Genomic DNA, 26574 nt, shown 5'->3' with positions numbered 1-26574 from the left:
GAAAATAGGGTTCAATTAAATGACCTTTGTGCCAAAAGACAAATAACTGTTAGTGATTATACTTGAGGGGTTCTGGCACCAGCATAATGTGCTGACTACAACCTTGCATTTGCTGACACGTGAGTCATGCTATATTGTCAACAGTATGTGCCCCTAAATGCCATGATACAAAATATTTCATCTCACTGGCTAAGTGTTCCTTTTAATGTAATTAATGTTCAAAAGAAGCCAAAAATTCCTCTGCAGGATGAAATCAGAGATATGCAGACATTAGGTCATTCCACCAAGAAAAGAGCCACTCTTTTAAATAATACACCGAATATTTTAACAATAGGCACAAATCAATTAATTCAAATTAATTCAAAGTACACCTCTTCTCCAATATAATGCTGTCCTTGGGAGCCAAAATGTCTTACCATGTTATAGGTGAAACCGCATTATATCGAACTTGCTTTGATCCGCCAGAGCACGCAGCCCCGCCACCACCCCAAAGCACTGCTTCACCACGTTATATCCAAATTCGTGTTATATCAGGTTGTGTTATATCGGGGTAGAGGTGTATGTAAATATAAGAATTATGTATATAGTATTTATTTATTTAGATTTCAAATGCCAGATAGAAAAGAAATAAATGACCTGTATAGCTCTGAGTTTCCCAAATAGTAGTATTTCAGAGAGACGCCATATCTTAGACACTGGAATACTTGCTCTTCTCATTAAAATCATCAGAATCACCAAATTCAGTCCTAGAGTAAGTGAGCACGACTACTCGGTGAAAGTTGGCTGGCTTATTCTAAGACATACTTTTAGCCCTGGTGGTCTTGATTGGAGTTCTAAGGCCAGCTCCTCAGCTGGTGTAAATGAATGTAGCTCCAGGATCTGGTCCTAGAGGTTTTTTTACAAGTAACATAGTCATAATTAATAAAGTATATCAATATCGTAGGTTAACATTTGAAAAAGAAAGTAAAATGAATCTATAGAAATGCAGTATTAGTAAATGTGATGGATCTAGTTCAGACATGCCAAACCGGTAAAAAAATATAGACATTGGGCTTCTTTTTGGCTTAATTGGCTTGTGAGTTGCTTGTTGGCTAGTTTTTGGCTTGTAGCTTGTTACTTGTTTGGCTTGTAGCTTGTTGTAGCTTGTTGCTTCTTTTTTTTTTTTTTAAACATCTCCCGGCAAGCAGGGGCAAGGGGGGGGGGGCAAGCGGGAGCAAGGGGAGGAGAGAGTCAGGTGTGCACAGTGGGACCACCACAGTCCCAGACTGCACGCCGGGGGGATCCAGTCCCATAGAGTGTTGGGGTTCTTGGGGATTGGCTTGTTTTGGCCTTGTTTTGAAATGGGATTAGCTTGATTTTCGGCTTAGTGTGAAAGTCGGGATGCTTATTTACCGTGTGAAAGTTGCCAACTGTGGTCTAGTTCTGTTCTCCCTTACTGTATATTTGGTTTGCATTGGTGTAACTACAAGGGGTTACTCCTAATTTAAATTGCCATACATGCGGGTAGACTTTGGTTTACTGATCCTGTTTTTAAGGATGAATCTTGTAAATTGCATGTAGATTTCGCCCATCACTGATCTATATATACTATATATACTTCCAGCACAGATATATATATATTATGCATTAGAATATATTTGTTTCTGAGAGTCCAAACTTCTCTTCTTAGAATCAACAGAAAGCATACTATGGACTCCTTGGGATTAAAAAAAAAAAGCCAAAATAATGTATCAGTTGCAATTTATTTTCTTGAAGATACTGTACTGAATATATTCAAGTACTTTTTCTCTAATTTGCCTCTCCTCTGTGATAGAACCTTATATGCTAGAATGATATTAAACCCATTTTCATAATATTTGATTGTTTCCTTTTAAGGGTAGACCAGGTCCTCCAGGTGTCCCCGGAATGCCAGGACCAATTGGATGGCCTGGGCCAATGGGACCTAAGGTAACATTTAAACACTTTTACTACATTGAATTTGTATATATTGAGCAGAATGGGTGATTTTTTTCTTGCCCTTCAGTAATTATAATATGTTAAATTAAAATTGCCAAATCAAGTCTAACTGAGACTTGCTAATAATCAGGGGTGCTGGAACAATTTGTATGCTGGGGGTGCTGAGAGCCATTAAAGCAAACTATAAACTCTGTATATAATGGAAACCACTTTACATAGACTGTCAGGGTTGGAAGGGACCTCAGGAGGTCATCTAGTCCAACCCCCTACTCAAAGCAGGACCAATCACCAGACAGATTTTTGCCCCAGATCCCTAAATGGCACCCTCAAGGATTGAGCTCACAACCCTGGGTTTAGCAGGCCAATGCTCAAACCACTGAGCTATCCACTTCAAGTCAGGGGTTGCAGTAGCAACATTTTAGTCACAGGTATTTTTAATAAAGTCATGGATAGGTCATGGGCAATAAACAAAAATTCATGGCCCATGACCTGTCCATGACTTTTACTATATAACTCTAACTAAAACTTGAGCTGCTGCTCAGGGGTGGGGGTGTTGTCCAGGGGTGTCGCAGGTGCTGGGAGGGGGTGGTCCGGGACCCCTGCTGGTGCTGGGGGGGGGCAGCAGCACGTGGACCGGGACCCGTGCCAGGGGTGGCAGTGTGCCACCCAGGACCCTGTTGGTGCTGGGTGGAGGAGGCTGGCAGGCTCTCTATCCAGCTCTGACCAGCATGTCCCTTTAGCTCGTAGGGGGAGGGCCAGCCAGGGGGGCTCTGCCAACTGCTCCTGCCACAAATGCCGGCTCCACAGCTCCCATTGGCCAGGAACCACAGCCAATGGGAGCTGCAGGGCTGATGCCTGTGGGCACAGACAGCGCACGGAGCCCTCTGGCCCCTCTGCCTAGGAGCTGCAGGGACATGCTGGTGGGAACCGGACACTGTACATGCTAGCATCAGTATTTTGAGGCTTCTCTGAACTTAATCTACACAATGGTCATTGGCATTAAAGGGCTCAGTGCTCCATTTGTGGTGGGAGTGGGGAAGTGATCCCTCTCAAAAGTCATGATATGCACCAGTTTTTTCCCCCAATGGCAGCAATGAGAATGGTAGGATTGCACAGCCATCTAGCACCTCCACACTTAGAGGTCTGAGAGCAGATTAACTATATTTTAAAAATGAAAAACTGGTTCAGTTGGCCATTTCTGTCCATGAATTCTAGTCCTTTAGTGAAGGGCACCTTTCTGTATTCAGGTTTCAGAGTGGTAGCCATGTTAGTCTGTACAGAAAGAAGAACGAGGAGTACTTGTGGCACCTTAGAGACTAACAAATTTATTTGGGCAAAGTGGGTTTTAGCCCACAAAAGGTTATGCTGAAATAATTTTGTTAGTCTCTAAGGGGCCACAAGTACTCCTCATTCTTTTTTCTGTATTCAGATGATTTTCTCCAGTATCATCTATTAGTGTAGCTTTTACCCTACTCCTTACAGACCCCACTCCTTCTGATCTTTATCTCTTCTTCATAATTTGGCTCCAAGTCCTACATTATTTCTTGTTCTTTTGCTTCTATCAACCTCCTCTTCCTGCTTCTTCTGGTCTTTAGATTTGTGTCTTGTTTCCTTTGTTTGTGTCTTCTACTCTTCACTTATTTCTGTTTCCCACCCATCGATGGTAAGGTTGGCTTGGCCTAAATAGATTTCTATAGGTGCCTGTGCTTGTTTCCCCAAAGTATGTTCCTCTTTCCTCCCATTTTCCACATCCAGGTCTTCTGTCTCCCATTTTCCAACCTCCAGAGGCCTTCCTTTCACTTAGTTATTCTTCCACACCTTTTTCTTTCTACAAACCTCCTATGGGCTGTTTTCTCCCTCTTTCCCCATCTCCAGGTCTCCTTTCTCTTTCCTTCCTCATTAGTTCTCTTTCAGGTTTCCAGTCTCCCTTAGACATAGCCTTCTTCCAGGTCTCCTTTCTCCTACATTGCTTCACCAAGTCTTCTCTTCAGCTCCATTAACTCTACCCTTGCCTGGCTGCATCCAGCATGAAGCTCTTGCTCACCACTGAGGCTGGAAAGGCCAAATGCACTTCCTTCTGCAGTGAGCACAAAGAGCCCAAGTTTTCCTCCCTGCTAGGGTTGCTACTTCTGCAGTGACTCCAGATCTCACCCTTCTCCAATGCTCATGTGACAGGCAATCAAAACAGCCAGGTTTTATCCCTCCATACCAAGAGGATCCCAGCAGACTACAACTTTTGGTCACTATAACCCAGGAAGGTGGTATCGTTAAGGCACATCAGGTTGAGTCTATATGCCTTGGCATAGGGGAAAATGCTACTGGGAATAATTTACCCACATATGCTTGTGCAGGGTCTGGGAAAACTAAAGCATATATTACTTAGAAAGAAAATCATACCCAAAGAGCTGACACTGGAAGAAATGAGAAAATGCCTGATGACTCAGGCTAAGTCAGTTGGCAGTATACAGTTTTGGATTTACACTATAAAACTACACTGAGAGTTGTTAAAGTCAGGCTTGTTTCATACATTTGACACAAAAATGGAATAATCAGTTGTTCCAATATGACACCTTTCAAGAGCCACAGCTGTTAACTCTTTTTTTTTAAACCCCTTTAGGGTGAAAAGGGGGATTTGGGTGTGATGGGACTGCAAGGTACGAGAGGACCAATTGGCTCAAAGGTTTGTTAATCCAGCTGCTGTATATTCAGACATCGATTTCTAACACTCTGTTGCTTCCCTCAGGAGCTAGTTAGAAAGCACTTGTGGAGATTTTGGTTCTGTTTCAAATAACAGTAGGCTTTGGGGTTTTCTTTTACACACAATTCAAACCACAAGATTTTCTTCTTGAAGCTGAAAAGGGTTGTGCAATATGGCCTGCTGTGACTGTTTTCCTAGCTTCTTACACAAATGTTTTGGTGTATTATGGCTTCTGAATGTTTATGTGTATGACACAAAATATCAGGGAACTGGAAAAGGTAAAATATGAGGTCTCTTCTCTGATGGCTTAATCCTTCTCTCAAAAGTGCTGAAACCTGTTTCTCTTGCAGGAGAGGGAGGCTTTAATGGGGGTACCCTGGTGGCTGCACAGAACATGCAGTACAATGTCCTGAAGCTAGCTCACTGAGATTTGTTGCCTGAATGTTGGAACAACCAAAGAGTAGATTGCCATCAAGACTATGTGGGCTTAGTGGGAGGGGTGTGAATACCCCAGTAATTCAGACACAATCAGTCACAGTTATTCTGCTCATTATGGAGTCTCAGTACCTAGATTCCAGGAATTTCCAGACTTGCCTGGGGTGCTAATTGTATGAAGAGCCAGAACTTTCTTTCTGAGCAAAACTTCGTGTCACTGATTTGCTTTACATTTGTGATGCCAAGTTGGAAATAGAGCACTATGTACAAGAGCAGCCAGTTAACATTTGTGCTGTGATACTTCTCAGGACATTTCCTCTGTGTACATGTCTTCAAACTGTTCAGCATGTGGTACAGGATATGAAGACTGTGCTGCCCACTTGGATCTGAAGAGAGAAGGGGACAGGAGAACAGATATATGGCCTTAGTATCTATATTTTTTGTAGAGTGTACATTTGCAACAGTTAAAGTAATAAAAAACAAAGAAAGCAGTAAGCTGCCTAAGTGCTCCCATGCCCTCCCATGACACATACCCACTGAGGATAGGCCTTGTGTTCAATGTTAGAGCTGAACTAATGTCTTTAACATGACAGAAATAGCACAATCTCTCTCATGCAACCAACAAGGATTTCCAAATATGACCCGAACTCAAATGTCAATTGTATGCCGACCAATGCAGAGAGTGTGTTATTTTATCCTGCTCTTTATGTCACTATCTTACTCAAAAATGGAGCAGGAAAGAAGAAATAGATGCAGCCATTTTAGTCTGGGAGCGTAGTGTAGTAAAATTTCATTACATGGACAACTTAGTGATAGAAAGGGAAGGTGAGTGTCATATGATTTGTAAAAATCTACAGAATCATCATTTCAATGGTATCATCCTCTACAGCATGGCAGGCACTCTGCCTGACCCTCCTCGTGGTCTCCCAGCACCAGTTCCTCGAGTTGAGGGAAATTTTGATAGTACAACGTCATTGGAAATGAATCAAGTTGGGTATTATTTGAACGCCCTTTCTACCACAAATGCAATGCAAACCTGGGACAATTATGTAGATCAGGGGTTGGCAACTTTTCAGAAATGGTGTGCCGAGTCTTCATATGCACTCTAATTGAAAGTTTTGCGTGCCAGTAATACATTTTAATGTTTTTAGAAGGTCTCTTTCTGTAAGTCTATGATATATAACTAAACTATTGTTGTATGTAAAGTAAATAAGGCTTTTAAAATGTTTAAGAAACTTCATTTAAAATTAAATTAAAATGCAGAGCCTCCTGGACCAGTGGCCAAGACCTGAGCAGCGTGAGTGCCACTGAAAATTAGCTCTAGTGCCTCCTTTGGCACACATGCCATAGACTGCCTACCCCTGATGTAGATGTATATTGAACAAATATTTAAAAATCAACTTTTTCGAATTATGCTTTAACACAGGGATGCATTGCTTACCTAAAAAGGATGTTGATTTTTGATGATCCTAGGGAAATTAGCCTTGACATGTAGGACTGAAAACATTTATTCATCAAAGTCAGCAGTGTTGTCTCTGTCCAAGGCACCTCTGCTAGACGTATTATCAAAAAAGTTGTCCTCATCTGCACTGCGCTCACACATCTCTGTACAAGGCAGGCTTCTGGCCAAACATTTGCAGGCTGGTGAGCATCTGGTCTTTTCACACAAGCATTTGATTAGTTGAATGATTGATTCAGGAATGCCTGGTATTTCACACACAACTGACGTGATCAGTCCATCCTTACAGACCCATCCATGCCCAACAGAGGAGGGCAGTTTTGGATGTGCTTGATCATCCTGAAGTTATTCACTGCTTGACAATTTGTCCTCTTGATAGCAGGTATAAACTCACCGCTTGTCAGTGGCAATTTTTCTCCCGTTGCTTCTTGGAAAACATCCACCAACCTAGCTGTTCAAGTGTCATAATGTTGGTCGTCAAATAATAAACTCAACATGCGAATGCTTCCAAGTGCATTTGACCTCATCAGTAACTGTCTCAGCCCTGCTGAACATCTTCACAGTGAGGTGAGAGTCTGTGGTGGCTAAATCAAATGTATTCCAGTAAAATAATTTGATTTCTCCAGTCAACCTTCCAGGAGTGTCACATCCTGTAGACACCGAGTGGTGAGGTGGCTTTTAAGGTCTGAGTGATAGGAACACATCTCTGAGGGACAGATAGTGATTCTGTTCTCCAGCAGCAGGCACAAAAACAGAATCTTGCTGAAGCCTTGAGTAGTGTCTCACAGAGAGCATTAGGACAGCTGTGTCTTGTGCAAAACTCCGAAGTTTAGTAGCCCTCCTCTCCGTGGCATTGACAGCATGCAAGATAATTTTAGTGTTAGCCTCCTCATGGTACTACCAAGAAACTCCACTGAACAGTGCGAGGCAGCAGCTCCATTATGTATGTGATGATGAAATTCTGTGAGCAATTTTTCACATGCTGGAGCATTTCTCCTGCAAGATATGAGATTAATTTGTACTTCATGCAAATATGAGACAGTAGCTTCTTAATTGTGACATTGAAGATGTTTGTGAAGTCAGTGATTTTATATTGGATGGGTTCAATATCATGAAGACTCTTCTTTCTGGCAATATGTTTAATTGATTCCTCTGCACACATATCAAACACCAGGAGGACTTTGTCAGAAGTCCAGTATTTTCTCTGTATCCTCATTATGAAGTATTCAGACAAATCTCAGCAGGTATGAACTGTTTCTGGTTTGATGAGAGCTTGTACCTCAGCCATGCCATCTGACTGCTATGCTGAAGGCCTCTGCTGGCATAAGTTACTAGTCACACTGTTAGTAGGTGCTGGCTTAGGAAGAGCATGCAAAATGTGCATTAGTTTGCTGTTCACCTGAAACATGCATTATTCTATTTCATTTGAACATGGACCGTGATACCATGGAAAACTTGTTCTCTCCCAAAGGCTCGTGTAGATCAACATCCTGATGAGATCTGGACATGATCAGGAGAGGAGCAAACAATGACCTGTCTGTGGCTAGCTCTGTAGTAGTCCCTGCCACCTGCACTCTGACTTTCTTCTTTGCATTAAAGCACAGCTTTATCTGTTGGGTTTTGAAGGCTTCATACAAGACATGACCCAAAATGTCCCTTCAATTGACATCTCTAGCTAGCTCATCACTGAAGACTGCTTTCGTCATGATATTGAGGAGCTCAGGTCCATCATACACAAGTGTGTTGCCAGTGGCATAAGCTTGTCCTGTAGCTTTAAAATAGCCCCTTCTTGGCATTTAACAGCACCTAATAAGTCTATATGGTGCTTGGTTATTTCTTGGACATCATCTCAGCCATACTTAATGTTTTGTTCAAAATTCGATGGAGTTCTGGGGTTGTCAGGAAAAACTAGGGAAAAGGATTTGGATGCTGTACTATGCCTACCAACCCCTCAATGATGTTCTTTGTTATGTTTATGCCCTAGGGCTTTGTCTGAACCAAGTGCACGGATGGGAACTGCTGACCTTTTCACAAACCAATTTCCTCTTTGAAATTCCTCCCATACGTCAGGATCAGACTTTTCTCTTATTTCAGGAAGGTACCAGGCTATCAGTGCAGGTTAAATCTAAAGCAAAAAAGTATTTCACAAAGTCTTCCAGTGCTACTAGGTGCAAATTCCAATTAGCCGTCCTGACAGATCAAATAAAGAGCAGCAAAGATTTGCCCACAGCAGGAATTTGTCCCAGTATCTTCAACTTTTTCCTGGTACTCAATATACTTCCTCTCCTCCCTTGCCAAATTCAATTTATGTTGCACTTCTTTTAGTGTGTAAGGTGCCACTGAACATTGTGTTTAACCAGTTCCTCCGAGATTCAGCTACTAGTCGCTACTCTTCATCTCCCCATTGATAGCTAAAAAGAAGCAAGACCAAGGTAAAAACAAGAATTATGTAATAAAATACTTTGGGACTGTAATGAATTGTGTTATGTAATGTACGTTATGTAACTATATGCAAACCATTTGCAAATGGATTCCAGTAATGTCTGGCTGAATGCTGACGTCTAAACTAGTGCCTCATTGCAACCTTTTTGACACAATAAACAAAGCTGATCATCAATATCACTGTGAACTGCCTCTTCTTTTTGCCAGTCATGGCAAATCAACTCAGCTGGCCTTCCATTTTATAGTACCCTGTAACATAAAAAAAAAATCAGGTATCATGTCCTGAGCATTAACTGATAACACAGTACTGCCAGTCAAGGGCCACAATTTAACTGTGTTAGGGCCACATGTTTGACACACCCATGTTAAAGTATAATTTTTTTTATGGATTTTTAAATTTTCTCAAATACATATTTACATAATTATTCTAGGCCATATTTGGTACTGTTGTGTTCGTAGTAGAAAAGGATTTCAAATGATGCACAATTTCAACCCATTTCTGATGATACTGTATTATCGAAACCTAAGGACTTGGTGCTGGGTGATGGGGATGAGAGGGGGCAAGTCCTCCTGCCATGCTGCAGAGGGTGATACCATTGAAATTATGATTCTGTGGATTTTTATGAACAAAATGACACCTCCCTTAGCTTTCTATCCTTAACTTAGCATGGAATTATACGTGCTCCCAGGCTATTTGTTGGGTATTTCTTAAGAAGGAAAAACTAAAAGTCACAGTAATCTTCACGTTGGAAGCCAACTAAAACATATTGTAGGGACTTCACTTAATATTTACCACTTAGGAGTACAAAAAGGTGATTGGGAAATTATTTCTAAGATTGCTTGGGGTTATTAATTGCAGAGACTGGATAAGATTTAATTAAACGAGAAATTGAATTTGCTTTCTGCTCTTTTTGTTTTTAAAGCAATTTCAAACATGATTAGCATGCTTGCTTTACCTGCCGGCTTTTTCATGCTGTCTTATGGGCTGGAATATCTTACCTTTGTCTTGTACCTTCATAGCTATACTTTTTCTCTGCTCTCTTACAATCTACAAAGAAAACATTTGGATTTAGAAGTTGATGCAACTAATTATCTAAGCTCCCCCTCCCCCGACTTTTAAATTTGCAAGATGTGAAGCAGTAAAATGTCTCTCTTTCCCTTTTAGGGTTACCCTGGAAGTAGAGGAGAAAAGGTCAGTGTTACAATAACTTAAACATTGTAAGCAATAATGGAAACTATTGTAGAAATTTACTATATGCCCGTTAGCAGGTTGAGATGCTGAGGATGTGAAATCAGAAAGTCCTGTGAAAGGAGAGTGGTATTAAGACTTGTACTGAGAAGAAAGATGGGCATGTGGTGTAAACGCTGAGCTGAGCTCCCAAAGCATTGGATTTAATTCCTAGCTCTTCTTCTGATTCCCTATTTGAACTTGCGTGAATCATCTTCTCTCTCTGTTCCCCATTTGTAAAATGAGCATAGTAATCCTTCCTTTGTCTATCATCTGTTTAGATCATAGGCTCTGGGAGGCAGAGAAAGTCCCTTACCATGTGTGAAGATAACGCATAGCACAATGTTTGCGGACTCCAGACTAGAGCTGGTTGAAAAAATTCAAGTTTAGCAAATGTGCCCTTTTTTCCAACGAGTTCCAATCTAGATACTGCTGTAATATAAATATTAATAATAAGGAACGTTTTTAAGTGAATTTATAATCTGCTGTCAGCAACACACTGCGAATGTTACTATATGTTACTAAACTGTCCTCCCCTGTTTAATGCTTCACACAGACAAGAAAAAAATTCCCTATGAAATGGTAAAAATTGTCTTTATTTCTACCATTCCCCCCCACCCCTCCAGGGAGCCAGAGGAGAGAGGGGTGACAAAGGCCTCAAAGGAGACAAGGTACATATTTTGGTTTCACAGTAGCTTTAAATTAAACCTGAGCAAACATAAGCCATTTATAAATCCTTTTCAAATGGTTTTAGCTGATAATATCATATTGTTCTGAAAATAAACTGAGATTTGATGATGTGGAATTTTTACCATAAAATTAAATTTCTAACCCCATAGAGTGTGAATCCCTCCCAAAGTAAGTACAGGAATCTGATTAATGCTTTGGCCTTATCAGATCAAAATATCAGTGGTCTTTTTGGGTTAATGAGGTTCTGCGTGGTAGTCACAAAAAATATTTGTTAGCTATACATGGCCTAACAATAATCATCTCCTTCTCGTGCCAGGCATTTGTGGAACTGCTGCTAAGGAGGAGAGTTCACAGAAAAGCCTCCATCACTGACCTCTAGAGTAATTCTTGGGTTATATGGCCCCTTCATCAGACAGCTAGGAAGAGGAGTTTCAGGCTCCTTTAAATTTCAGCCAGTGAGTGAAGAATATTCTCCCATGTTAGGGTGCTGGGACATGCTGAGCATATTGCACTGTGTTAAGACTCTCGAGATCTCTGGTAGCCCATCCTGGCTAATTAAAAGAGCCACACACAGCCCTGGCCACCAGGGATTTTTCATCTTCAAGCTGCTGTGGCACAAAGAGGCTACTGACCATTGATAATGAAAATGTGTCTGGACAAATTGGCTACAAAACCCCAATACATTGTCTCCTTTGGAGTATATCAAAACAAAAACTGATGTTATGCTATCAAAGATCACTCAGCATGTTTTTGATTACTCTTGTCTTTTGCTTTACAGGGGTATATAGGTTTCCCTGGTATGCTGGGGCAGAAAGTAAGTAAACATGATATAAAGTCTCCTTAGAAATTTGAGTAAACATCCACATAGACACTTGGTTCATTAAGTGGTTTCAGCAGTATCTAAGTTCCAGAACTATGGATCTTGGTTAAAGGGTGCCAGAAAATTGAGAGTTTCATTTTAATTAGATGACCAGTATTTTGCATCCCTTGAACCAGACCCTGCAGTCTTTTTATTTTAGGTGAAGACAGAGGGTTTTGGCTTAGGTGAGGTTTTTTTATTTGTTTTTTCAGTTCTCTTTTCAGGAATATTTGATCAGAAACTTGCTCCTACTTTAAGTTTCCAAACTTTGGTTTGTAACTTCATAGCCAATCCAATTGCATGGTGTTACTAAACATCTCTATTAAATAATATTATGATTTAGAATGACCTGCTTCTAAATAGCAGGGCCTACCCTGACTGGTTTTGGTATCTCCATTAATCAAGAACTAGACAAATAATTATAATTCAGGTTTAAAGATTGTTTTATGGGCAGAATCCTTAAAGGAAGGTCTATATGTAACAATCATAATCACATTTTGTCTGAGAAATTAGGTTAAGAAAATAATGGCTACTTCTGAAGGGGATAGCAGAGGAGAGAGCTGGTCACCTTTCTTACTGGTGATTTTATTAATTACGGATCCTTGCAGCAAAGCTAGATACTTTGAAATGTGTCAAAAAGAGGGTTGTTAGCCAAGTTACCTGAAAAACCCCACATCTGCTAGCCTGCTTCTAATTTCCCCAGCGGGCTTCTTTTTTAGATGAAGGACCTTTCTGAGGGATTGTGGGTAAAAAAAAAGTTAAAATTTTAAAGTATTTTTTAAAGTATTTAGTTATAACCACGCACTGGCAATATATTTTGCAACAACAATGGTATTCTCTTAGGACCAGACTGTTCACATAGCCTAATAGTGTACACTGAATGTACTGAATTACCTGCTGTGTTGTATAAGACACATATTACCAATTTAATATGTATTTCTCTACTTAAGACCTGCTTTTTTTCCCTCCCACCTCCAACTCCCTAAGGGAGAAATGGGTCCAAAGGGAGAACCTGGAGTGCCTGGGCACAGAGGACCTATTGGGAGACCAGGAAAACGAGGCAAACAAGTAGGAACCCTATGTTTTCTCTTTAAGAGTTTTCTGGGATTTGTGTGGTTGTGGTGAGTCACTAGATCCTCTGTCATTTCATGCCCCAGTATTTTGTTACATTGACTCTCTCCACTTTTTGTGCATAGAAATTGAATGATTTTGAATATATATGGGGAGGTGCATGAGCACGCGTGTGTGCATACATACATTATATAGTGTAAGTGTTCTACTTGTGTAGGAGTTCAAGCCTTGCCAGTCATACAGTCAGAATTTGAAGGTTGAAGGTCAGGCTGTATGTTATCTGAAATGTAATTTTTCCTGCATGACAAGATTTTGGTTGAGTGTAACTTCAGACAGGGCTGTGATCTTCCCTCTGAGTGCCAAACAGCATTGCAGGGGCGCGGTTCTTACAGCTGATAGGCTTCACACCCCTGCCCTTGTAGACATTTCCCTGTCAGAGCTGGCAGCTAGGGTATCTCCGTTATGACTCTCGACTCAGTTCAGGGCCTGGTTCTCTGGTATACTCAGCACAGGACAGGACCCAAAGTGTTGGGAGCAACAGTGGTTTCACAAGACCTTTGTGGATCCCCAATACTGAGGATGGCTTGGAGTCAGGGCTGCTTTAATTTCTCCCCAGATGTCAATAACCCAAGGGATGGTTATGACAGCCAGGGATACCCAGCGTGTAGGGATACTCTAGCCATGCTGTTGCCACTGGGGGCTGTGAGAAGGGATGTCACTTCAGGCTAAGAGAATTCTTAGCCAGACAGGTAAGCTGGCTTTATGGACCTGTTGGGGCACTGGAGAGGCCACAGTGAAGGCCAGCATCTGATCCTTAGTCTCCCCAACTACCTTTCTCACCCACGTGGAGTTGAGGAGCCACTGTACGTGATCAGAGCATCCCTAACATCCGCCCTCAGCAGCAGAGTGGGGTAGAGTTCTTTGGCCATGGGGTAAACACTGCACGGTATCCCATTTCCACCCTAAGTAAAGGTTTTGGAAGTAACCAATTGAAGGAAGCCTTTATAGTCTGCTTTCCAAGTTTGGTTTGGAATCAGAAACATTCCACTCTCATTATTTACCAACAGTCACCACAACGTGGCATCTGAGCCTAAAACAAACTGTCCAGTGGTGCAAAATTAGAAATATGTGTAGGGCATTCAAAGATTGTGGGTTTGAATCCCATCAGAACTGCACTTCTAGACCCTTCCTTGTTAGCATAGTGGTGAGGATCCCTGCCTGTCATGTTCGAGGCCAGAGTTTCATTTCCTGATGGAAAACTGTAGCTTTTGAGGGCTGAGTAGATGATGCATCACAGTGGTCCCTTCTGGCCTTCTGATTTATGAATGAATATAAAATACAAATAACTAGTAAGAAGTAGAAATCTGGGAGGCAGTAACACTGAAGTAAATGGGGGCTCTGGTTGTGTATCCAAAGGTGTCACATCAGGGAGCAGGTTATAATCCATCTCCATATGGTTCTGGCAAGACCGCCATGCCAAGAATACTGCGTTCAGCCCTGGGCACCACATTCCAGAAATATATCAACAGATTAGAGGAGTTCAGTGAAGAGCAAGAAAAACGATTAGGGGTGGAAGGAATTGATTTATGAGGGAAGATTAAATATATTCAGCTTGGCTAAACGGTGACCAGACTCAGAGCGAAACTGCTTGTGTGCATTGGAAAAGAGACACCTGGCACTCTAATGGACTAGATTAATACATTGTGGACTCACAAGAACCATTGGTTTGTACTTCAAAAACACAGTATGTGTATGCACTAAATACGCCTCCGGTACCATTTTAAATTCCAGTCCTGCAACTGGATCCACATGGATAGACCCTTGTGCCTAGGCACAGCCCCCTTGAGTTCAAGTGGACTTTGCATGGGCGTCCGTCCACATGGATCCGATTGCTGGGGCCTTGGAGGTTACCACACCTCAATGTAAAGAAAGGAGGCTGTTATAAAACATTCTTACTGTCTCTTCCTCTTTATGGAGTAGATCCTGAGATCGCATTGATTAATCATCCTGGTTACATGAATGAAACCAATCATCATAGTACTGCATACAAAGGATAAATCCATGCACTCTGAAAGTGGTGACAGAGGGCACGTAGCAACTTTTAAAATAAAAATAATTGAAATCTGGTAAAAGATTAACAAGATAAAATAATATTATAGTAACTTGTTCTTTTTGGAGGGTTCAGAATAATTATATGTATAGAACTCACATCTTCAAATTCTTTGGGATTAGGTGTAAAAGCTGATAATTGTATATAGAAATTGATGCAAGCTTCTCCAATACAAGCTGTATACATTTCTTCAAGTAATTAAAAGTATTACATTAATTACGAACTCAGAAGAGCTAATACACATCATCAGTTGCATTTTTAGTGCATGTTTCCTCATATTGCTTCCTTTACAACCTGAACCAATTTTAAACAATAATATTTGCATACAGTTGCAGGAGCTCCAGCAGTTCCTTTGTAGAAGCTTACGTTCAATGGCCAGTTGCAGGCATTTTATCTGTAAGATGGTTACACCCAGCACTGAAAATCTGAATCATTGGTCTGATTTGCTGGTGGTGCAGTGCCAATAGAAATAAGTCCATGTGAGATAATGCCTTACCGTGTGGGAAATTTTTAAATACCAGTATTTCGCAAGGTTAATCCTAAAAATAGAATACAAACCAAATGTAGAATATGCAAAATGGGTCGGTCACATGATACATCATGAAGAATTTTGCCCTTTCAGATGTGAATTTTTAAAAGTTGCTATGTGCCCTCTGACATCTTTCTTACACTATGTTAATTTGTCCCACCAGAGGAATGGGCAGAGATGTTACCTCTGATGCTTAAATAGAGAGAAGGCACAGTGTTCACAGTTCTGCTTTAATACTTGGAGTTGCAGTAACTTTTGATCTTACCAGTTTTTGAGCTTGGGAGCTTTGTGACATTAAGTAGTATTTTACGCAATAAGTAATCCCATTGATTTATAGGAGTACTTGTGGTGTAAGGTACCATTTAGCATGATTAAGGGTACTTTAATCTGGCCCTAAATTAGGAGTCAAAATCCCATGTTTGGACATTAGCATCCAAGTACTTGCAGAGTGTCTAAATGTCAATTTGAGCACTAACCTTATATACTCAAGGTTGAAAATTGGGTTTCCCTCTGTGTTGTTGATCAGCTATGCTGATATCATTTTTTATTTTCTCTTTTTAAAAAAACTTTAAAATGTTATTTTAAGGCTTTGCTGGCCTGACTGTTATACGTGTTGCTTGTGTTAAATGGGAAATCTGTATTTAACGGCTATTTGTTAAACAGAGAAGATAGCTTTCGCCCACACAGAGCTGTTTCCTGTCTCCTGAAACAGCTGACATCCCTGTATAAATGTCTGCATAGCAGCTAAATTAAGAAAGTGTTACTTCCAGTTCCATTCTGAGATCCATCTTGATTATCTCATTGGCTTCTTCAGTTGTGTGCTGAGTCTTCAGGGGGCAGATCCATTCTGAAAAGATAGGCAGGCTGTGGAACTCAGAAGTCACAGCCTTGCTGCTCCCAAACTGACATAAAAATGGGCTGTTCTCTCAGTTTTGCAGCATGGAAATTGACACTAAGTAGCCAGTCCAGGATTTCAGTGTTGACAAGGTAGAATGTCTTATATCAGCCATGAGCGAATAGTGTTACTTGGAAAAAGGCCCCTTCTAGAAGGTTGCTTCCCTGCATCTAGGAAGATTATGTTTTGTCTTTGAGAAGAGCTTTCCCAAGTCCTGTAGGGATTCGTGAAAAGAAACAAGGCAAAAGACGTTCAAGTGTAAATTATTGTCCTGGTTTGCTCTATCTTCATCGAGCAAGGAGTGTTAGTTGATTGTTCATCCAGTATATTGCACATGGAAATCAAGTACCTCTCAGACAGTCCAATATATGACAGTTTATTTCCTCTGCCACATATTCATTTGAGGGGGAGGGAGGTTTCCTAGGAAGTGTCTTGGTTGATACTCAATTTTTTATTCTTGTGCTCTGCCAGTTTTGCTTGACCATTGCTTAATGTGAGCAATTATTGCCCATCAACATGAATATTCACATGGACACTAAGGTTCATTGGTGAAAAAGCGATTATTTAAACAAAGTGAAATATTGCATTAATTCTGGATGGGCCCTGGCTACGGATACTGCAGATGACATTTAAAGTTATCCATGGGACACAGAGTATTATATAACACAAAATTATTTTAGTGTACATGGCTATGTGTACTCTCCATTACTCTGAAACAAGACGTGCAGTGGCCTGTCGTTATCCTCTGAACGCATGTTACCCTAGAATTACACCACCTCATTGGAATTCATCACCTTTGGGATTAAAGGAAAGTTAATACAGTATATACAGTTTTTACCATGCAAAATGGTGTGTCTTGTTGTATCAAGGTCATACCAGTTATGTAAACCGTGGACTAAGTGATGCACCATGGAATTCTGGATCATTTTTAAGAGAGAGAGAGAGAGAGAGAGAAACGTAAATGTCAGGTACTGTACAGATAACAAGATAAATGTAACAAGATAAATGTATTAAATTCAAAAACATTTCTAATAGGAGGCTGGGTCTCTGAGAAATTTGGATTTGATCTATTTTTCTAACTGACATTTCTTTCCTTTTTTGATGGAAGTATTAAAATCTGCATGGGTGCTTTTCAAACGTATAAAAGAGACAGTACTGGCTAGAGACAGGCAAAGAACTGACAGATGCTGTGCAGTCCTAGGGCAAAATTTTCAAATGGACCTAAGGGAAAGTCAGTAGGATTCGAGCTCCAAATTAGTTGTATAAATAGGACTTAGGCTCCTAAGACTCTTAGTGGCTTTTGAAAAAATTAACCCTCTCCCAAAAAGTGACAATAAATATGGCATCCTGGGGTTCCACATTTATTGTGTCTCATTGATTCCAGATCAGATTTGCTCCATTTATAGGTGAAAATTATTTTTTTTCTTCCAGCCCTGAAAACTCAGCCTAGGCAACAAAAATCAAGCTTCCCTCCTTGTGCATTATCACCAGTTATAAAAGTTCTGCAGGACAACCCCACTATCAGCAAATTATAGCCTCCTCAGTCACCTCAGCACAAGCCCAACCATCAAAGCATTTGCATAAGTATAGATTGGAATTTGGTAAACAATTCTGTAGATGATGCACAAGGAACAGTAGAATCAAGATCACTCCGCGTTGCCTCCTGCATGGCTAACAGGAGTAAAAAGCAGTAAAAACTAATTTCAGTCACTCACATCAGCAAATATGACTTTGACTACACACAGAGAACAGATCTATTGAGAAAGATGGCACCACTTTTACATAGTCTAATCTCAGAGCAGAATCACAATAGGATTTTCCTTCTCATTCATGTGTGAGAATAAGGTATGTTTCCCCTTCCAGTGTCCCCATGCATGGTGGGTATGAAGTGTACAATATATGTGTTTCCGCTGGTGAATCTGCTTTCTTTATGTTAAATGTAGTAGATATTAATTTGCTGTGTCATTAATGAATCTTTTTCATATGCTAGGGACAAAAGGGAGATATTGGACCTGTTGGAATTATGGGTCCACCTGGCAGGCCTGGTCCTTCGGGTCAACCAGGTCCACCAGGACCTTCAGTATCAGGTGAGAGAGGCCAATCTTAGCAGTCATCTTCCCCATCTTTCCTCCCTCATCCCCTCTCCTAGCCTGTATCATGCTGTTAAACAGGTATTGGCACAGAAACGTCCGTGACATTTTGGTTGTTCAGCTGCAAGTTGCCTGGGTTGAGGAAGAGACTTCCCCTGTGAGCAGGTTGTTCCATGATTGTCCATTATGCTGGTTCTACTTCCTCTGAAGCATCTGTTATGTTTGCTAATAGTTAATTGAAAACAGATAATCTGGCCCATAAGATTCCCTGGAGACCTTTAAATGTTATTATCAACTATTGCAATTTCAGTATCAGCTTTTATGTTGTGGCATATGTCTAGCTTTCTTCATCTCTAAAGAGAAACAAAGCTGCCTAGGATTTGTGTGAATTTGTATAATTTTCAGTAATAAGACTCTTCCTCCCTCCCCCAATCTCTGCCATCCACTCAAAACACAGAGAGCACAGAGGCATTTGCAGCACACATGAGAGAGAAAGTTCTTATCCTAAAACCCCATCCTGTGATAATGGGCTTGAGGAAGAGGGAAAGCTATGGCAGCCTTGGAGGATTAGTGAGTCCTCATAGTAGATCCTGGGAGACAGGAGCCTTCCTCCTCAAAATGTTCCAGCTTACAAAGCAAGATTGATCCTTCTAATCACCTGGTGCACGCACACCTTGCACTGCTCTGCAAAAGAGAAGCATATCAGATATAATTGATGCCATAATAACAGCTGAGAGGAGGTGGCGGGGGGGGATGGGAAAGATGAAAAGGCGTCTCTCTCTCCTTCTCATGTGTGCTGCATATGCCCCTGCAGTCTCTGCATTTTGGGTGTATTGTAGAGATAAAGGCAGAGGTTGTGGGAGAGAGGAAGAACCTTATTCTTGAAAAATATACAAATTCAAGCATATGAATTCTCTCAAACCCTAGGCAGATTTTTTTCTCTTTGGAGAAGACAAAAGATAGACATGTGGGACAACACAGAATCTGATACTGAGGTGGCAATAGTTGATATTAACAGTCAGGTTTTTTTCCCTAATGATTTCATAATGAAGCATAAAAAAGGGTGTTCATATTTTATTTTTTTTACAAAAACAAATGGCTGGAAACCAAGAGTGTCTCCAGTGAGCACCAGCTGGTTGTGCTGCTGCTCATTTGCTCAGTTTTTTCTTTCCCTTTGCCGCCTCTTGGCTTATTCAGTGGGCGAGAGTTACCTTCTCTGCAGTGGCTTGGAAACAGTACACTTATGGCGCTGGCGGCAGTTTGGGAATGGATCTTCATATAGCTGATGTCCCCCAATAAGAAACACCTAATCATAGATTAAATCAGCTGGAAAATTTCAAAGCGATGTTTTCTCCATACTGCTGGGAGGGCAACCAAGATTTTAAAGGTTCCACTCCACCCATAGAAAGCTGCACATATCAGATTTGCTAATTCCAAACCTTTTTGGTCCAATAATTTGAATTATTATCCTAAAACCCCATCCTGTGATGATATCCTTCCCCATACGGTTAATATAGGCACCCTAAAGATCTGCTCTCACGTAGCAATGAGTTCCCTGAAACCTCAGTGAAGTCTATGGGAGATAACTCAGTACCTCAGAGCACCCAGACCTTAGACAGATGTGAATTCAATTTACTGGTATTATGTAATCCGCACTCAGCTGTTCCCCTCTGAGGCTGGGTTTGTGTTCTGAACAGTAACGACATAACATGGCTGCCTGGTATTTTGCTTCCTAGGACAATTAGCAATAGGACCAAAAGGGGAAAGAGGGCTTCCAGGGCCTCCAGGGAGATGTCTCTGCAAACCCCCACAAAATGTGAATATCCCACCATATGAAGAATCAGTGATTGGACACAGCTATCCCAAAGTCCCTGCGGTAAGGCAGCTTGTTAGGAGGTTAAGTAAATGATTTTTAAGAGCTTTGATTTTAAAGGCACTGTCTTGGCCAAACTTCTGGATCAAAGGGAGAACTTGTCTAAATGTCATAAGTGTGCTTCAGGGTTTTATTTCTAGTATATAAACCTTGAGAGTCAGTCTAGGTGAGGGACCTATATCCTATTTCAAGCTCCAAGACTTGGTGTGTTTGGATACTAATGACTGTCTTGAAATAACATCGTTTTGGGTATGTGGTTTAGCCCATTTCTAAGATTCTCTATTTCGGGATTGCAGAGATCTGCTCTTACCTGAGTATATTTTAATGGGTACTGGATAAAGAAGGCAATCTTGGAAGCCATATCCCAATAAAACTGGGTTGTCATTGGTTGCATCCCACCACCTGCTGAGCAATGCTCCCTCCTTGGCAATTCTGCTGGCTTACTCCATTTTTCCTTACTCACTCGAGTGTTAAGAATTTGGATTTAAGTTTGCACTTATATGTCTCCTCTTCAAAGCCATCTTTGTGCACAGTTGGAGTCCCCTTATGTCACCTAAAGAAAATTGGCATGCTGAGACAGATGCACCCATAAAAGACCAGGAGAGAGAGCGCCTGGCCCGGCTTGCTAGGTTTCATTATGAGCAGGATTCCAACCAGAGCTGGACAATTCAGTGACACCTACTCACATTTACAGTTCTTCATTCCTTTCACAGCATGTCACAACCCAATATCCCCAAAGCCTTCTCCATTCTGGGAGCTCTTTGCCCTGGTCTACACTATGAGTTTAGGTCAAACTTAGCAGCGTTAGATCGATTTAACCCTGCACCCGTCCACACAACGAAGCCATTTTTGTAGACTTAAAGGGCTCTTAAAATCGATTTCTGTACTCCTTCCCGACAAGGAAATTAGTGCTGAAATTGACCCTGCTGGGTCAAATTTGGGGTAGTGTGGACGCAATTGGCCTCCGGGAGCTATTCCTGAGTACTCCATTGTGACCGCTCTGGACAGCACTCTCAACTCAGATGCACTGACCAGGCAGACAGCAAAAGCCCCGCAAACTTTTGAATTTCATTTCCTTTTTGGCCACTGTGGCAAGCTGATCAGCACAGGTGACCATGCAGAGCTCGTCAGCACAGGTGACCATGGAGTCCCAGAATCGCAAAAGAGCTCCAGCATGGATCGAACGGGAGGTACTGAATCTGATCGCTGTATGGGAAGACGAATATGTACTATCAGAACTCCGTTCTAAAAGACAAAATGATTAAGTGCAGCCAGACACCAGGACAGTTAGAAAAGCGCAGCAGGGCACGCTGTGCATCAGAGAAGCTTTGAAAACCAGTTTCATGACTGGCCAGGCTATGGAGTGAGTGTTCTGTTTTTCAATCCTTGATGAAAACCCGCCCCCTTGTTTCACTCTACTTTCCTGTAAGCCAACTGCTTTCCCCTCCCCCGTTTGATCTCCACTTGCAGAGGCAATAAAGTCATTGTTTCAAATTCATGCATTCTTTATTAATTCCTCACACAAATGGGGGTATAACTGCCAAGGTAGCCTGGGAAGGGTGAGGGAGGAGAGAAGCACAGGAGTGGGGAAGTTGTAGGGGCACCCCCTAGAATGGCATGCAGCTCATCATAGAAGTGGGATGTCTGGGGCTCTGACCTGGAGCAGCCGTTTGCCTCTCTGGTTCTTTGATAGGCTTGCCTGATATTCCAGGCAAGACTGAATCTTCATTAGACAAAACTTAAAGAAGGGAATGACCTGGAGTCACTCCCATTGTATGTCCAGGAGCCCCCAACTGACCTCACCGAGGCCAGCCAGGAGGAACCAGGAGACAGCAGCAAACGGTACAATATGGCTGCTAATTGTCTTTGCAAACTTGCAAAGGCAAGGAGCTGCTGCTGTGTAGCATTGCAGTACCATATCTGCCAGCAGCACCCAGGAGTGGTACAGTGACAGTGAGCTGAGAGGGCTCCATGCTTGCCATGGTATGTCATCTGCACGGGTAACCCAGGAAAAAAGACGAGAAATGATTTTTTGCCATTGCTTTCATGGGGGGGCGGGGCCTGACGACATGTACTCAGAACCACCCGTGACAATGTTTTTGCCCCATCAGGCACTGGGAGCTCAACCCAGAATTCCAATGAGTGGCAGAGACTGCAGAAACTGTGGGATAGCTACCCACAGTGCAATGCTCCGAAAGTCGATGCTAGCCTCAGTACTGTGGATGCACTCTGCCGACTTAGTGGTCTTAAGTGGGCATACACACAATTGACTGTATCAAATCAATTTCTAAAAAATCGACTTATATTAAATTGACCTAATTTTGTAGCGTAGACATACCCTTTGTTGGCTTTGTGTAAAGTATCAGCTCAGGTTTGCATGTCATTAACCACAGTTTAGTCTTGTTCTCTGTAACTGCGGCTCATGGGTTCAAATCCTCAGCTGTTGAGAAGACAAAACTGCCATTTGATTTCAACTGAAGTTAGAGTTACCATGTTGGGCCTTCCTCTTTTAACCATGAATGCTTGGCAGTTGCAGATTCAACTCTTGGTGGAGGAGGCAGACTCTAGTCTTCACTATCATCCTTCATTTGAATGGAAGGCATTTTTATTCCATGTTGCCTTTAATGGTCCTGAGTTTTGTTAGGGGGCCTGGGTTATTGTCATGCTATGTAAAAATAAATTATCCTTGATTTTTTAAAAAGAACTCATTCTGTTTATCTTAGTGGAAATCAGTCTCAGACATTATGTTACTAAATCCACTTTCTTCAGATGCGTTCCATTTACTTTTTCTTAATTTAAAAATGTTTTGAATCCTGCTAAAATTAATTTGATTAAACTGCTAAAGGAAGAGATTACAGCTTAATGCCTCTTGCTGCCAAATTTCAATGACTGAGACATAAAAGAATTTGGGAATGGAGCAGCACATTCTATTTCTCCTAGTTTTGAACTAATTTTTCTATTCAATTAAGAAATTTGCTTTGGATAGAAACAGACACATAGAGAAGTACAGATTTCTGTGCCAGTGAAGTTTGAACAAAGTAATAAAAGCTAAGTAGGGGCTCTAGCAATGCAATTAATTGTTTATTTTGCAATGAATGTGCATGAAGAAATGTTGGCACACTCAGTGTATCCCCCAAAACCCTTTTGTATGCATATGTTTTGTAATTGCTCCTGCAAATACCCATTTGTGTACATGAGCTTCTACATAGGGAATGACTTGCACAAGCATTGTGGGACTAGCTGTGCTGAGTTCAAAAAATTTGGTCCTAGGAAATTGAGGCACTAGCTCTTAAAAACCCTTCTCTCTTAACTATTACTAGTTGTCTTTTGGTGACCTGGAAGTGCACAGGTTTACATTTCAGCATAGTATTATGAATACAGTGCTGCTTTTGGAATCAATCTATTAAATAATTGTTTTGTTTGATTATCAACATCACTAGAGCTGTTTGTCAACCCTGCAAACTAGACCCCATGACTGAAACGCTGTTTGAAAGGATCCTCGGTGATTTCATTTTCTGTGTCCCAGATTTTTGTGGTGAACAATCAGGAGGAGTTGGACCGGCTGAACACTGAAAATGCTTTAGCCTTTCGAAGAGATCAGAGATCTCTGTATTTCAAGGATACCATTGGATGGCTTCCAATCCAGGTAAAAATATGATGATTGTCTCAAAAGGCATTTGATTTCATGAAGATTTACGTTCCATTTTAAAAACAAGATTTATGCTTTTGAACTTTGGATTTCATAAAGAAAAATTAAAACCAAAGGAAATGCTCATTTTCCCCAGTGTTTGAGCACCTAATTATTTTCTATTGAAATTTCTCCTAAAAAGTGGAACACTGCCAGAACTGAATAAAATTCTGGAATTCTTGTTTACATGAGTCTTAGCTATTGGCGATATTAACTTGTTAATGGTTTCAGGTTTTGGAAACCTCCCTGGAAACCTCGCTCAACTGGTGAGCAAACTGGGGCTGCGTTTTGTGTATTAGAGTGGCAGAGAGGCATTGGTATTTGACCCATAAGGCAAAACGTAACAGGTTTGCCAGAGTGTTTGGACACTGTACAAAATCATAATAACTCCTGAGAAGTTGTGAAAAAAACACGTTTTGTACAAATGCCTGCAAATCAAAACCACTGAGTGGCACACAGCTGTAAGGGTTTGATCCAAAGCTCACTGAAGTTGACTTCTGTGGGCTTTGAATCAGGCCCTGTGTGAGACCCTTTTAGTACACACCTTGAAATAACATGATCTGAATACCTGGTTACAATGTAAAGCAGTTCCCAGAGGTTCCGCTATACTGACACTTCCTGAAAAATGTCTCTCTGGAGGTGGGCTCAAACCAAACCTTCAGACATTCACTAAACCCTGAAGAAGTTTAGATCCAGATCCCAGGTTTCCAACTGGCTCAATAGTAGGCCAAACCAAATCCTGGAAAACCCCAAATTTTGGCGAAGATCCCATTTGAATCCAAACTATGTGGCTTGTACCCATCTCTGTCACCCACTTCACCTTTTTAATGATAACAAGACTCTTATAGTTCAGTTCTGGTAATTGTCATGTGTTTGTTTGGATAGCTTACCCCTTTCTATCCTGTGGATTACCCTGTAGAGGATGGCAGCACCTGTGGAGATGGCATCATCCAGGATGGGGAAGAATGTGATGATGGCAATACTATTGTGACAGATGACTGTATAAGTAAGTCACATCTATGCAGTGTTATTTCTTTCTTTAAACAAACCATAATGTCAATCACATGTGCCGTCCATGATGTCTTATGTGGGACCTTTAGGCGACTATTTGCAAACTGAACACTGATGTTGAAAAGGAAGATACGACAGCTGTATTTTGAGTAGATAGGGCATGCAAGCTGCTATAAACTCTAGGCAAAATAATAACTTGTATGCTGCCTTTTATCTCAAAGGATCCAAATATGCTTTTCACACTTCACAAACAGGAATCACCTCTGAGTTAGAACATGACAGACGTCTTTTAAAGGGCCCAATCCTGCAATTGATTTATATGCAGAACTTCCACGGAAATCATTGGGATTTTGAGTGCAAGATAGGTTAGTGCATCATACAAACATTTAGGACAGGAAGTGGAGATGACTGTTCTAACCAATTAAGGCTACAGGTGAGGATTTTAGGTAGGCAAGATCTAATTACCCAGCTGGGAATTTGTCCAGGATATGGGGACACAAATGTTCCTATTTCTGCTAGAAGGATTAATAATGGGCCAGATCCTGGTCCCATTGAGATTAATTGCAGTTTTGCCATTGACTTCAGTGGAATCAGATTTTGGCTCAGTATGTGCACTTCTAGGTCTGCCCAAGACTGGTTCATGCCAAGTAAACTTAGCTTTCATTTCACTGGTCCCTGAAAGCAGAGGCCAAATAATAGCATACAAACATGGAGAATAACTTTAGAGCTACCTCTGCCATTCATCACTTCATCCTTTCCCCAGACATACAGCAACTCTTCACTACTTTCTAGTCATTTTTAGCAGAAGAACGTAGGAGAGATGAGCCTTTTTCACAATGCAGAATGAGTGTTTGTTGATTCTGAAAAATACAAGCTTCTTTTGTCCCTTGTACATCCACCCCCTTTCTTTGTGAGCACACTCTGTCCCAGAAAACCCATGACATGACTATAGCATGCTATAAACTGTGTAGTTTCCAGTGACTAGAGCCCTTGTGATCTGTTCAGTTATGACATTGATGTGACTAAAAAGCTGAAAACTAAGCACCCATGAAAACTAAACAAACATTCATAACTTTGTTCTTTGGACCTACGTTCTTCTGCCAGTGATTCTGCATTGACTGAATCAAAAGAAAACAGCTAATTTTGGATTGATTTAATTGTATAACAGATTAATTGTTCTTTATGTAGAAGCAATAATTTCTGACAAATAGATTGCTGGTGCAATAAATGAGTTATTTCCAAGGGAGACCACCTGCCTTCTAACAAATAAGTAAATTATCAAATTTTCATAATTATCCTCAACTCCCTCACCCCTTCTGCATGCTCGTTTAATCAATGTAGTTTGCTTAACAACGATTAAATTCCCTTTAACTTTTGCCTCACTGCTAAATGAACATAGTCTTAACTTTTAAAGTTATGCTTAGAAAAATCACAGACTTTAAAATCAAATGCCAGTTATTAACCAGCCCAAAATGATTGCAGTGATGCAGACAGCAATTGCCATAAAAAGTCAAGGTTGGTTCACAGTTACCAATCCAAG

At 41.1% G+C, this 26574-nt stretch overlaps 1 protein-coding gene across 2 annotated transcripts in view; it reads left to right on the top strand.

Annotated features, from left to right (window-relative positions):
• COLQ (collagen like tail subunit of asymmetric acetylcholinesterase) overlaps positions 1-26574 on the top strand; it is a 66670-nt gene that overhangs the window by 35637 nt on the left and 4459 nt on the right. For both annotated transcript variants that reach the window (XM_050942849.1, XM_050942850.1), the window contains 10 exons: positions 1876-1947; positions 4574-4636; positions 10156-10182; positions 10845-10889; positions 11687-11722; positions 12755-12835; positions 18363-18459; positions 20199-20338; positions 23862-23981; positions 24909-25029. In XM_050942849.1, the coding sequence (XP_050798806.1) occupies positions 1876-1947; positions 4574-4636; positions 10156-10182; positions 10845-10889; positions 11687-11722; positions 12755-12835; positions 18363-18459; positions 20199-20338; positions 23862-23981; positions 24909-25029 (802 nt within the window). The remainder of the gene's footprint in view (positions 1-1875; positions 1948-4573; positions 4637-10155; positions 10183-10844; positions 10890-11686; positions 11723-12754; positions 12836-18362; positions 18460-20198; positions 20339-23861; positions 23982-24908; positions 25030-26574) is intronic.

Source organism: Gopherus flavomarginatus, chromosome 2 (genome assembly GCF_025201925.1).
Source record: "Gopherus flavomarginatus isolate rGopFla2 chromosome 2, rGopFla2.mat.asm, whole genome shotgun sequence".
NCBI classification, from domain to species: domain Eukaryota; kingdom Metazoa; phylum Chordata; order Testudines; family Testudinidae; genus Gopherus; species Gopherus flavomarginatus.
The sequence above is the reverse complement of the archived record's forward strand: the minus strand, read 5'-3'. Positions and strand labels throughout refer to the sequence as shown.